This window comes from Nicotiana sylvestris, chromosome 10, assembly GCF_000393655.2.
Source record: "Nicotiana sylvestris chromosome 10, ASM39365v2, whole genome shotgun sequence".
Lineage (NCBI taxonomy): Eukaryota > Viridiplantae > Streptophyta > Magnoliopsida > Solanales > Solanaceae > Nicotiana > Nicotiana sylvestris.
Window position 1 is genome coordinate 144,596,193 of NC_091066.1, and position 13,615 is coordinate 144,609,807.

The 13,615-nt window shown below is 34.2% G+C and overlaps 1 protein-coding gene across 4 annotated transcripts; it reads right to left on the bottom strand.

Moving 5' to 3' along the window:
* Positions 1–5,471: 5,471 nt before the first annotated feature.
* Positions 5,472–13,615, bottom strand: LOC104220678 (uncharacterized). Of its 4 annotated transcripts, none has more exons than XM_009771584.2 (10): positions 13,507–13,615; positions 13,324–13,398; positions 11,669–11,766; positions 11,094–11,255; positions 10,894–10,999; positions 10,516–10,698; positions 8,552–8,711; positions 7,857–8,182; positions 6,482–6,571; positions 5,472–5,775 (listed from the first exon to the last, which is right to left on the bottom strand). In XM_009771584.2, exons 3-10 carry the CDS (start codon positions 11,702–11,704, stop codon positions 5,705–5,707), a joined length of 1,134 nt encoding a protein of 377 aa, XP_009769886.1. In that variant the 5' UTR covers positions 11,705–11,766; positions 13,324–13,398; positions 13,507–13,615; the 3' UTR covers positions 5,472–5,704. The 4 variants fall into 4 exon arrangements, with proteins under 4 accessions (XP_009769886.1, XP_009769883.1, XP_009769887.1 ...); XM_009771581.2 differs by having other exon boundaries at positions 11,669–11,796; XM_009771585.2 differs by having other exon boundaries at positions 5,472–5,772; positions 11,669–11,796; positions 13,324–13,567.

Genomic DNA, 13,615 nt, shown 5'->3' on the forward strand with positions numbered 1-13,615 from the left:
AGTACGTGACGTTTGGGAGTAATGCTTATTACAACTTAGAAACGATTGTACAGTTTAGTAAAACAATTATATACGAGGGTTTTAGAAAAAAGAAGTTGAGAATAATCGCATATTAAGAAAGAGTAACAGGTAATTTTTGTCAAACTATTTTTTTAAGGATGCAGACGTGCAACGTAATTTTACTGAAAATAAGAATTGCAAATATAAAAACGACATGTGTAGGGACTGCCTGATACGCAAGACATGTCGTGTTCACCCATGGTCAGGAAGAGTTGCAATTCAAGAATGTAACCTAGATAGCCTACCTTAATGTAAATGTTAATGGCTACTTTTAACATGTATAAATTTTTTAGATTAAAATTAGATTTTTAAGGGCTTAATTAAGCCAAATCTGAGTCGGTTAGCGTCCCGTCCCGGTCCCGTCCCGTCCCGCTTCAAGTTAAATGGGATGGGCCAATGTTAAACGGGACACGGGATGGGACGGGACGACCATTTCGTCCCGCGTCCCGTCCCGTCCCGCCAGTTTTTTTTTTTAAAAAAAAAAAACTAGCCGTTGGGCAACGGCTTAAATTGCAAAAATAGTTGTTGTCAACGGTCCAAACAGCCCCTACCCCCCCCCCCCAAACTTTTAATATAACCCTTAAGTTTATTAAATTACACTTTGACCCTATTTTCTACTATAAATACCCTCATTCTTCTTCATCATTTCCCACAAAAAATCAATATTCTCTCTCAAATCTCTTACATTCTAATATTCTATCTATATTCTATATTATTCTCTCAATTTTGTTACTATCAAGTATCAACTATCAACTATCAAGTATCAAGTGATAACTTTCAAGTTTCAATTTTCAAGTATTTGGGCAAATTTTTTGGAGCAACTTTCAAGCTTCAAATTAATTCGTCAAGTATTTGGAGCAATATTTTGGGCAATTTCTTCAAGTTTCAATATTTAATCACGGTGCACTCGTTCCATCTCCTAATTTTAATATATAATTTTTGCGTATCATTTTAGTGCTTAATTTTTGTGTTTACTTTACGTGTTAATTTTCGTATTTTATTTGTGTGTTTAATATTTGTGTTAGTTTTTTTAATTTAATTTCGTATTTAAATTATGGCACCTAAAAATATATTTGGTATTTTTTAAAAAAGCAGTAAAAAAATAGTAAAGGTGAAAGTAGTAGTAATCCTAATCCTAACCCTTCTCCTAGACCTAGAATTAGAAAGCATATTGATGAAATGACTCATGTTGATGAAACTTCATTTTCTCAACCCCCACATTTTATGATGTTCATGTCGAAGAACAATTAGATCATGAAACTTTACAAAGACAATTTGGCAATGATATTTTTTTGAGGATGAAGAAAATGAGGAAGAAGAATTAGATGAAACACCCACTAGTCCCACAACATAAGCTCCAACTCAGAGTAAATCTCAGTCTAGAGCTTTACCCCTGTACCCCTGTAAGGGGTAAGCCTAAGGCTGAACGTCCCAAAACATCACTTGTATGGAAATTTTTTAAACATGATAAAGTCAATCATCGTGCTATATGTGAAAAATGTAAGCAAGTATTTGCACACACAACAAGTGGTGGGACGGGGGTTTAAGTAGACACTTAATAAGGGATCACAAATCTTTATGGATACAAGCTAACATAGAAGCCGGAAAAATTATAGATCCTACCATCAGTACTGACACTCCTAGCGGATCTGGTTCTAATCAAATTCAACAACAACTTAACCCTGCTTCTGGTCATGTTTTATGCAAATATAACAAAGATAGAGATCGTGAGAACTTAGTAAAAATGGTGGCTGTCTGTGGCTTACCTTTTACTTTCCCTTCTCACCCTTCTTTTGTGCATTATATACAAGAAACTTATAACCCTGCTTTTCAAGGTTTTCCTAAGACCACGGTTAGAAATGATGTTTTTAAATTTCAAACTGAATATCTTCAGTATATTCGTTGTGTATTTTTTCACTTAGATTGTAAAGTGTCTATCACATCTGATATAGGTCGTAGTCCTAATGGTTGTGATTATTTAACTGTTACATGTCATTGGGTTGATCATTACTGGAACTTGCAAAAACGTATTATTGGTTATAAATTTGTTGATTCAAAACACACTGGAGCATATATTGCAACTACTGTTCTACAAATACTTGATTTTTATGGACTCATTAATAAAGTTTTAACTATCACCTTAGATAATGCTTCTTCTAACACAACCGCAACAAATAGCTTAAAATCTAGACTTTGTCCAATTAATCCAACAAATTTTCATGTTAGATGTGCATGTCATATTTTTAACTTGATTGTAAAAGATGGTCTTAATTTATTTTCTGATGTTTGTAGTAAAATACAACATGCTTGTGGCTATATTTTTCGTGCTCATAAACAAAATAGAATTCGTGAATTTGCTCAACAATGTGCTAGTGCTAAACTTCCATTTAGAAAAGTTCCAAAAGATGTTTGTACTAGGTGGAATTCTACTTATGAAATGCTTAAAGTTGCTTATGATTATCGGGTGTCTATCCAAAAAGTATTTAATATGCATAATGCTCACCCTGTTGATCAAATTGTTGATTCTGATTGGGATGAGATCAGAGAGCTTACTAAATTTTTAGAAAATTTTATTATGCTACAAAATAATTTTCTGGTATATATTATCCTATTGTTACACAAATATTGTGGTATATTTGTGGAATTTCTGTTATATTTGGTAAGTATAAAAAAATCCAACTTATGCACCGGCCATTAAAGAAATGATTTTAAAATTTAAAAAGTATTTTTTTCTTATTCCCGAAGTTTATTTAATTTCTACTCTACTTAACCCATCTTTAAAACTAAGAGGTGCAAAGGGACTTGTTCGTAAAATTTATGAGAATTTAGAAATTCAAGAAAATGAACAACCATCTCTCGAAAACTGCCAAGCTAGCATATATTCTTATGCTAGATCAATGTTTGATAAATATAAATCTATGGATACAACTGGTTGTGAAACTGCTCCTTCTACTTCTAAGTCTAGAGCAGAAGTTTTATGGGAAGATATGGATGATATAACAGGTTTTGATTCCTCTATTGATGATGAACTTGATTCTTATCTTAATCAAGGATTGGAAAATATTAAAGACGAAGAAGGCAAGGAACAACTTTTGTCATGGTGGAGGGAGCGTGACAAGGATTTTCCAACACTTTCAATTATGGTCTGAGATATCCTGGCTATTCAAGCATCATCAGTAGCATCGGAGAGTGATTTTAGCGCGACAAGATTTCAAATTGGAGATCATAGACATTCATTAGCGGAGGACAGTCTAGAGATTTCTGTATTATTCAGAGATTGGATTAATGCAAAAAGAAGAAATCTTGGTTTTAAAAAATTAACCACTAGGGAAGAAGAAGAATACAATGAGATACTAACCACGGGAGCGATGACGACATGGAGCTCATGGAACATCAATCAACATTGCCAATTCCAGCAGAATGTCCGAGAGATATTATTGATAAGTTACAAAGAAGCTATATAGGAGCTTACAAATATTAGTATGATAATTTGTAATTGGCTACTAAGAGGCCTAGTTCAAACAGAACCCTTCCTAGAAGGTGGCTGCTTAGATTAGGTGCTCTTCAAAAGAATTATATTTGTATTTGAGATTTGAAAGTTCTATTAATAAAATAAAAGGCTCTAAGCATTGAATTTTATTTATGAATTGTCTTAGTTACTTAATAGTTAATACTTTGAAATTATATTAAATAAATTATAACTATATTATAAATTTATAATTACTAGAATATTTCATTACAAGTCATTTGTTTTAATATTTTATAATTCTTTACTTAGTTTTCTAATTTTTATTTTAACATAGTAACATTTAAGTTTATTAAATAAGTCAAAAATCTAGTCGTTGCAAACTTTAAAAACATAGTAAATTTCAAAAACTAGACGTTTTTTAAAAAAAAAAAATACACTTAAGGCCCACGAACCCGTCCCGTCCCATCCCATCTCGTCCCATCCCGTTTGTTAGCGCGACGGGATGGGACGAACGTTTCCCGTTTGTCCCGTCCCGTTTCGTCCCGTCCCGCCTCCATCCCGCTTAAATATCGTCCCGTCCTGTCCCGTTAATTTGGTCTCGTCCCGTTGGACAGCCATAGCGTGGAGTGGCATTTTTAGGTCAACTTGATCACCGGCGATGGCATTTTTTTCTTCTTTTTCAAATACTTAATAAATAATAATAATAGTTTGACCAAGATATAGAGGGTGTTTGGCTAAGCTTATAAGCTAGTCAAACTAGCTTATAAGCACTTTTTGGCTTATCTACGCGTTTGGTAAAGTTAAAAGTGCTTATAAGCCAAGTGCTTATAAGTAAAAAATAAGCCAAAAGCCATAAACTGGCCACTCCAATTTATGAATTTTTAGCTTATAAACACTTTAAGTTTGACCAATTTTTTTACTATTTTACCTTAAAATATTTCTTTTTAAAACAAAATTCCTACATCGATACTCGCTGCCTCAAGTATTTTTTCAATCTAACACCCCCCTTCAAGTCTGCAATTTTCATTGACTATTTAAGATAAGCAAATTCTCTATTCTTTTGCATATTTATATCTATGTGGTTGTGTATTAATCTTTGAACTGTATGTAATAATGAGGACACATCAAATTTTTTGAGTATTGCTTTCTAAGTATTGTAGTGATGAAGACGGTGTTTGTTTCTCTTCAAATATTTTGTCCTATTTAGGTTTATTTTTTACTGAGAAACTTTTGTCAATTTATTAATTGTTATAACTTATGATTATATGCTTATCATAAAATAAATAATGTTTATCATAAAAATTGTCTTATCTAAGCATAATTGTATTTAAAATAAAATGACAAAAGAATATTTTGTATTTGAATCGATTTGGAATCTAAAATTTTGAAGAAATTATGCCCTTATAAGTGTAAACAGTTCTAATGTTATTTACGTCATCTTAACAGAAAAAGAGCTTATCGGCATTCTTTTATAAAATACTGCAACAACTTATTATCAATTTCAGCACTTGTACCCAAACATGTAACTGCTTATTTATTAAATCAGTTTAAACACTTAAAAATGCTTTTCAGCACACCTAATGTTTATGAGTTACTTCAAATCCGCTAATCCAAACGGGCTCATAATATGACCAAATACCTATTAAGTAGTATTAACTTACCACATTTGATGTAATCAATCTTTATTTATTTATATTCAAGTTGAATTCAAATCTACTGGGCTGGTCACCACCAACTCCAGATTCATGATTTCAAATCTTAGCCATCTCCCACTAATTAAAACAACAATATTGGTCAAGTGCAAAGTTGAATTTTAATATACCAGTCTTTGCATAAACATATATTTCAATTATCCAAAAAGAACATAATTATAACATGTTTAGGTAACAACATGTCCTTTGTGAAAGATTAAAGTTCACTATCTTCAGATACAAACTTTCAGTATCAAAAAGGGAGGGAACTGAACATATTCTCTCCTGCTTCTACTAATAATGAAACAAAGATCTGATAATAACAACCCAAGAATAAGATATATCTAAATTAGGTTAATAACGACTATATCTGCCACATCTAAATCAATGGTTTCAGCTCATCAATCTATCAGTTTATAATCATTTTACAACAGACTTATTCTAATTTCAAACGCAAAATGCAACGTTAATATCTCAATTTAAGCTAGGACTTCTCTTCATCTGACTGACATGTTGGTCCTGGATCCGCATCAACATCGACAAAGAACTCTTCTACTGACCAAAAAAAAGAAAAAAACAAATCAAGCAAGAGAACAGTCATCTATTAAACATAAAGCAGATGTAACAACATTTGTTTGAGTTAAAAAGAAAAAAACCGATGATGTTGTGATGGTTACTGTATATATCCTACACTACAGCTAAACCACCTCTAGCTTTTTCAAAGAGGAAACCAGAAAAATGGGAATTTTTCAAAGAGAAGCATTTGAATATGGGTTCGAGCAGTGTAAGTAGCCACTAATGCTTGCATTAGGGTCACACCCGGCCCTTTCCCAAATCCTGCGTGAACGCGGGATGCCTTGTGCACCGGACTGCCTTTTAAGCATATGGAAATGCAGACTAATAATATTTGTATAGGTCCAAGCATATATACCAATGTGCATTCATGTATCAATGTTTACTTCTAACTTATATATTTATATATGATTAACCGTGTTTACTGCAAATGCAACAAACGAAAGCCAGAAACAAGGATCAGAAGTCAGATTCCAGACAAAACCACTATTATAGTCCAATGTCGTGAAAGAAGATTAGGAGCACGAAAGACCACATCATCAGCCATTAAAGTGCATCTAATAACTTAGGCAAAAAAACAGCACACAAGTTGATATGCTTAATGCTAACATTTTGTTGAACATCTCACGGTTAATGATTCAAATTTCAAAGCATAACATTCGATGGGCAAGAAAGTAAATAATCTCACCTATATCATCTTGCTCAGGAGAGTCGAGTAGAATGTCTGAATCAGAAGGCAAAAATGCAGAACCAGGATAGTTTCCAAGAGGTCCTAGATCTGTAATAAACGTCAACCAGAACAAAAGAGGAAAAGAATTCAAAAACTCTGAGCAAAAAAGCAATCCATAAAATCTTCATTGAACAAACAGCGCATACAAATTATCACACTCATTACTAGTACTACTGCAACTATATCTCTATAAAACACATCTTCGAATACATATCATTAATCTAATCTGTAAAGTTGGTCCCTTCTCCCTGAACAGGAATACTGTGATGCAACATGTTTGCAGTCCGTTTGTCTGATTTGCCTGTGTACCCCGCTAACTAACAAAAAACAAGCTAACACATAATAAAATACTTGAAAACTATGTACTTATCACAAAACGGGAAAAAGTCCTTGACAAGTATGAATCTAAATGCCAACAAGCCCCCACCTTTTCCTGTCCGGGCAGAGGGCCAACTAGCCAGTACACCATGCACTAGTCAATTTTTCTGTCAAATGAATCTCTTTTTGTTTTGCTTGTCAAGCATTTTGTTTATCAAGAAATTAACGAAACACACAACTGATAGAGATAAATATCAAGTAGTGCTGCTTCTGCTGCAGAGCCAAAAACTATAAAGCATTTCCTAAAGCTGAAGAAAAACAACCTCCCTGGAAATTGGAAAATTCTGAAGATACATTTAGCTCTAAGGCAAAGGAAGGCATCAACTTGGAAACTTCTAAAGTTTTCTGAAAGCCGAATAGCAGAGATACAGACATCTTACAATGGGGCCAAAACTTCAATAACATCGAGAAGTAAAGATCTTTGGCTAGAGAAAAAGCAAAAATAAGATATTTCATGAAAACAGACATATGGTTATTCAATTGTGAAAAATCTGACTTCTTCCCGCACCAAAGTTCCTACTTGGCTTAGAAGTACCCTGATTTTGTGTACACTTACCATACTTTCTCCAAACCGAATGTTACAGTTTGCAATGGTTGACTATTAACATTAAAGTTTATACATGTATTGGTGCTAAATAGAGCAACATATCGCAACCTTCATCTAGTATTCCAGAAGTATAATGCAAAATAAACTCTCTTTAGGCAAATGGACTTTATATGTAATATTAAAAGCCATTGGATCAGATTCTGGACGAGTATCTTCAACTTTGATAAAACTCCATATCATGAATTGTCATAAGAGTTCATTTGTAATGCTTCGAATAAGACAACAAGAACAAAGTTCTCAAATCAATTACTCTTCTTAACATCAAAGGATGCACAAAAGGAGTGAGAGGGAAGTAGAACCTCATTGCAAATTAATAACCAGAGATAAGAGTTGTATAAGCAAACTTACCTCCCAAATTGGACAAATCTGCTGTTAGATCTGAAAGACTAAAATTCCAAGGAAGCTGAGCGAAAGATCTCAGTGAATCCCTAGAATTACCAACACCATTATCTGGTGGAAGTTCTAATCCGACTGAACTTGCTACATCAGATGGGAAAGCAGCATCAAGGGCTGACGTGTCAACTCCCATCCCCGAAATCTCTGAAGCTGTAAAGGGAAAATGGCCGCTGGAAGCTACTGATGTAGGGCTTACGGCCATATCTGACATTGATGACATGGCATTGCTAGGTGGAATAGTTGGTGCTACATCTGATGCACTGGTGTCAATCAGCATACTGTCAGCAGAAAAGAATTGTAAAGCGTCATTGCTCAAGCCGTGTCTCCACCAACAAATATAAATAGCTTTTCATCCCAGCAGCCAATGCACTTCAACCATCAAATTAATAATTTATTCATCTTTGGTAAGAAGAAGAAGAAATGAACCTCATTTCCTTGATAGAAGAGTTAAAACTAGACATGGGCTTTACCTGAGTAGGTTTGACATACTCAGATAAAGTAACTATTTTTCACCAACCTATACTCATTTTTAACCCTTGTGAACCTTCAATGCTATTTCGAATCTTACCAAATTTGGGAAAATAAGAAATAAATTTCCAATCTTAGAATCAAGGAAAACTAATTCCTATGTAAGAAAAAATTCTCACTCGTTTCCAGAATTCATCCTCATGGGATGATAGTTTCCTGGCGCTGGCACACCATTAACCACATGGCAGCTGGACATGCCCATTGAATCAAGATGAGGTTGACCTGCAGCTGGAGCTGGATGTTGCTGAAGGACGGGATATCCCATGGGTAAGTTGTTGACTGCACTGGAAACAAGTGGCAATGAATATAGCGATAATAAAACTAAAAAAAGACCTGCTCACCTGTTCTGAAAATAACAATATCCCCATGCTCTATTCAAGTAACTTAACTACAATTTGAAAGGCCATGTTACTTAATATTGAGGAAGAAAGGAAGCAGATGAAAGGAAGTGCAGAGGGCAAGATGAACTACACACTTTGTAAAACCTTATGTTGTATACAGTTGAAAATTATTTTCAAGTTCCTACAAGATACTGATTCATCCGCCAAAATATTTAAGCTTCTTTGCTGATAAAAATTAGCACGGTTTGAAGCTGGAAAAATTGAATAAGCCATAGCTTCAGCTAGACCAGCCACTCCAACTTGTTCACAAATGAAAAGATTGGACAGACGGACCTAAAAAAGGCTTAGTAATTGATAATAGGTGAATTGGACTATAATTAGGCCCTAAAGAACCACCTTCTTGTATAGTTTTTATGGTAAAAAGTGATAACAAAATGCTCTGATTAGTGCTTTTCATGCTTTGCAGGCTACATACAATAAAAGAAGTCTATGGAGTACTTTTGGGATCAACTACGGAGAAAAAGAGGCCAATCTTACAATATCCGCTAAGTGCACCACGCGAAGGCAGCAAAACCAGAACTGGAGATGGACTGCTGCGGTCCCGGCGTTACCGCGGTCGGACCGCGGCAGAAGGCTGTTGCGGATTCTGAGAGGCTAGTTGGCCGCGGTCCTGGCGTAACCGCGGTAGGACCGCGATAGGAAGCGGAAAATTGAGGGACTGAAGTGCAAAACACGGGATTTTTAGCCCAAAACCCTATATTAAACAATAGAACTCGCCCAAGGGAGGCATGTAATGTTTTAGAGAGTACTTTGGCAAGAAAAACAAGTGTGAGAGATCACCCAAAACATCATATTTTCTTCTTCTCTTTAATTTTCTGGCAATTTTGATCATGAATATTTTCATAGTTTATTTACCCATTGTCATGAGTAGCTAAATCCTTTGTCTAGGGTTTTGATGGAACCTATTGAAGGATGAACTTCTTGATTATGTTAATATGGTTTGCCAGTTTAATCTCTATTTGTTCAACTACGTGTTTGTTGTAGTTAATTGACAGGATCCTCAATTAGTTGTGCCTAATTAGTATACATAACTCGGGAAAGAGTGCATATTTAGGTAATTGTTGAACAACATCACTCCCAAAGTATAAGAGGGATCTATAACTGCGGGTTTAAAAGTGGGATTAGGGATAACGAAGTCTTGGGTGCAATCTAAAGTGAACTGTAATAAACAAAGCCAGCTAGCGTATCTCGAGAGAGTGCGTCTAGTAAATTATCGTGATTACTCGGGAGAGATTCACGGTAAAAAGAGTGTTCATGATTGATAGAGATGTGTTGGTAAATCTATATGAAACATAAACATAAGGGATTCCATCAATAGGGGAAATCACTACCTTAGAACCTTCTCATTATTGTTCACAACTTAAGCATATTTAGTTTACAACTGTTTATTGACTTTCAATCTTAGTTATTAAATATACCATCAACTGTTATTCACAACGTTTGAGGAAGTTGATTCTAAAGAATTTAGTAAGTTCAACGAAAGTAATTGATAGGTTAATTCTCTGTGGATTCGACTCGGGGCATAAATACTCAGGTTATATTTGCAACGTCCACATTGTCCTTTTATAAGGCATAGTTGGGCGTGATCAGTAATCGATGATTGGACAATCTCAAATTTTAAAATCTAATCCGAAAGCAGAATAATGCAATAACTCTCACCTTCATACGACAAATAAATTTACCTGGCATGGTGTTAATCCCGTTCTGCATCGGAGCCAATGGAACCTTTGGAGGCACAGGATATTTCATTAGATGATACTGATGCTCAAGCAAATGATTGAACAAGATGATTTGTTTCTTCAGTTTAAGCCTAATGTAGTAGGCCCGAAAGAAATCTGCATTTTCTTCTTCTAATTTTTGCCAAACTGGATACAATATGAAAAAGATTTAAAAATTGGGAACTGAAAATAACCATAGTCTTACAAAAAAAAAATATAACCATAGTCATAGACCAGAAAATACTTGGTCAAAATACACGTGAAACAGTAGATAGCATATATAAAGCAAGCAGCCACAATCACAATGCATAAACAAATTCATCAATAACTTCATGTACCTACCTAGAGTTGTAAATCCAGGATCTATCCTTGCACGATTAAGAAGTGTTTTTACTACTTCATCCTTATTCATATACAGTTGCAAGCACCGTTCAATCAAGTTTTGGACCTGTAATAAACATGTCATCATGAAGTTAAAAGACCCGAGCACAACTTCCCAATGTATGATCTAGGCAAAAGTAAGTGTTTAGAGACTGTCTTACAAGTTCAATATCTTCACGTGAAACTTTCCGATTATCATTGCCTGATGCAGAAACAGAACCTGCATCAGCTACAGGTGTATCAACTGTATGGTTCTGCGGGTCATTTTGGGTTTCATGAGAAGCCTGGGTTGATGGTTTCTTTTCTACAGTGTTTTGTGGATCCTGCAATATATCATGAAATAATAAAATTATGAAAATAAGATTCCATATCTGAATAATAACTTAACCAACTTAATCTATGTTTTAAATAAAAATCACAAGAGTTTCAGAATTTCAGAAATTTTTATTCTATAACCTATTTAGTATAGACTATCTGTGTTGTAATCACTTATTATAGAACAAAATGGATAACCTAATTGCAGATAAGAGAATCCTCACGCTTTAAATAAAAAGTTATAGAGGTTCGCCACAAGTTAATAGCGCGAATATTGTTTCCAATTAGCAGCATTTTAACACTTCTAGAAAATGCTAAGTCGCATTGCCAAAATAATGCAACATATAACCAAGTAAATGAGCAAGAAATGGAAGATCTGAACACAACAAAGGGAACTCTGTTAGAAAATAGATAAAATAACCTGTGTGGTCTTCATTTTAGTCAACTTCATGCGCATTAAATATCTTCATGAAGCTCCAACATTCCACTGCTGCAAGTTGTATCACTACTTCTGGCACTCTGCATATGGAAAATTGGAGAACTAATCACCTGAGAATAAAAGGTAACCATCAATAAGTAGATGTAAAAAATCACATGAGTTCGATGATCGAGGAGAATTAAAAATTTAAAGTTTAGCCTAAAATTTCAGAGTTGAGAAAGCAAGCATCATGCTCAGTACACGAGCTGATATATTTAGGATAATGTGACAAGTCTAAAAAGAAAGATTACACACTCCCATTCCCCACATTGGAACTGATCCATGATACTTGATGAGTTCCATAGATCTTAAACAATTTAAACTGAAAAGAAGAGAATTTATTCCAAACAACGAGCAAGCTATAAGAATATAGAAAGGAACCTATTACATTGGATAGTAAATGAGTCTGATATTTACTCTCTTTTTTTTAATCTTGTCTATTTTGTTCATTAAGCCCTGATATCCTCAAGTAACTACTTAGTCTCTCTCCTAAAACTCTGATCCCAACGTTGCCTGTTCTCCATACCTTCAAACTTAAATCTTGGATTTGCCTCTTTTACATTGTAAGGCGCTCAAGCTGCACTATATTCAAATAATGCAAGAACTATGGCAAATGGAGGAGCTAATACTGTTGGAAATGGAAAGCATTTGATTGGAATAATATAAAAAGAGAATGGCTTCAAAGAAGTGTCTCCTTGTTTTTCTTTCTCATTTTCTACTGTTTACAACCTGCCCAGATTTGAACTCTACTCTACAGTGGCAATTGATAAGGTGTAACACTGTCCTAAAAGATTTATATTTCTCATGTATTTTTAAACTCCTTCGAAATCTCAGAACAAATTCTAGCATGAGCAAACATACGCATTCACGAGATTAACATACCATAACAAAGAATCCTGAAAAGTTACAAAAAGAATCAAGCAACCAAAAAGGAAAATTCTCCACTAAAGGTTAAGACTTTCCTACCAAATGTGTGACTTTAACTTGCTAAAAAGATAAAAATTCTATAATAAAGTTTTTAAGTCTTTTCTACCAAATTCTTGACTTTAATCCAAATCCAGAATTGTCTTTTAATCAAAGCTGAACCGTAGAAAGCAGCTGTAATGGGATATCCAAAATAAGAAATCAAAACAAGCATAATCTAATTAGGCAAAAATAAAGATATCCACACTACAAGAACCTAGTACAACACCTCCAGCTTAACATAGAAAATGCATTTTAAAAGTAAAAATTCTCAAAGATCTCAAAACTAATAGCAGAGAGATTACCATTTAAATCAAGATTCTCTTTTTTCCACAAAATCAAGGTTGTTTGTTATTCAAACAACACTTAAGAGTATATCACTCAATTAACAATATTAAAAATTTATTAACAATACAAAGCACCAGTCTGACAAATCTTTAACCAGGGTCAGATTTAAACTAACTTTAATTTATAAGCTCCTTGAAATACAAACAGCAGCATCAAACACCAAATTCAGAAATGAACAACAATGTGTGCAGATAAAACCATTTTAAAAAGGAAAAAAAATCCAAAAACCCCAACTTAAGAAATGTTTGTATACTAAAGAGAAAGCAAAAAAAAATAAAAAATCAAACCTTTGGCTTGCAAGGTGGCTAGTGAAATCTTGGTTACAGTGGCAAATGAACAAAGTGTTGGCAAAATTGAGCTTACTAAAATCGATTAAAAAAATGAAAATTAGCAACTAATCAAGAAAGAATAAAGGGGAAAGGTCAAAGGAGGAGATGAAGAAGAGAAAAGTGTAGATGGGTTGTGCTTACAAGAGTTTAAGAGGAGAGGAACAGTTAAGATGGAAGGTTTTAAAGCAAAGTGTGGAAAAATATGGTTTATGAGCTGCTGCTGTTGTTTATTGGTCCTGTTGTCCAGTAA

Bases quoted from the DNA above. Each gene is read 5' to 3' on its own strand.
- LOC104220678 (XM_009771584.2), bottom strand. From the start codon at position 11,704: ATGCGCATGAAGTTGACTAAAATGAAGACCACACAG. The intron at 6,572-7,856 runs GTAAGTTTGCTT...CGTTTATTACAG, and splicing joins AGATTTGTCCAATTTGGGAG to ATCTAGGACCTCTTGGAAAC. The intron at 5,776-6,481 runs GTGAGATTATTT...TTTTTTGGTCAG, and splicing joins TCCTGAGCAAGATGATATAG to TAGAAGAGTTCTTTGTCGAT.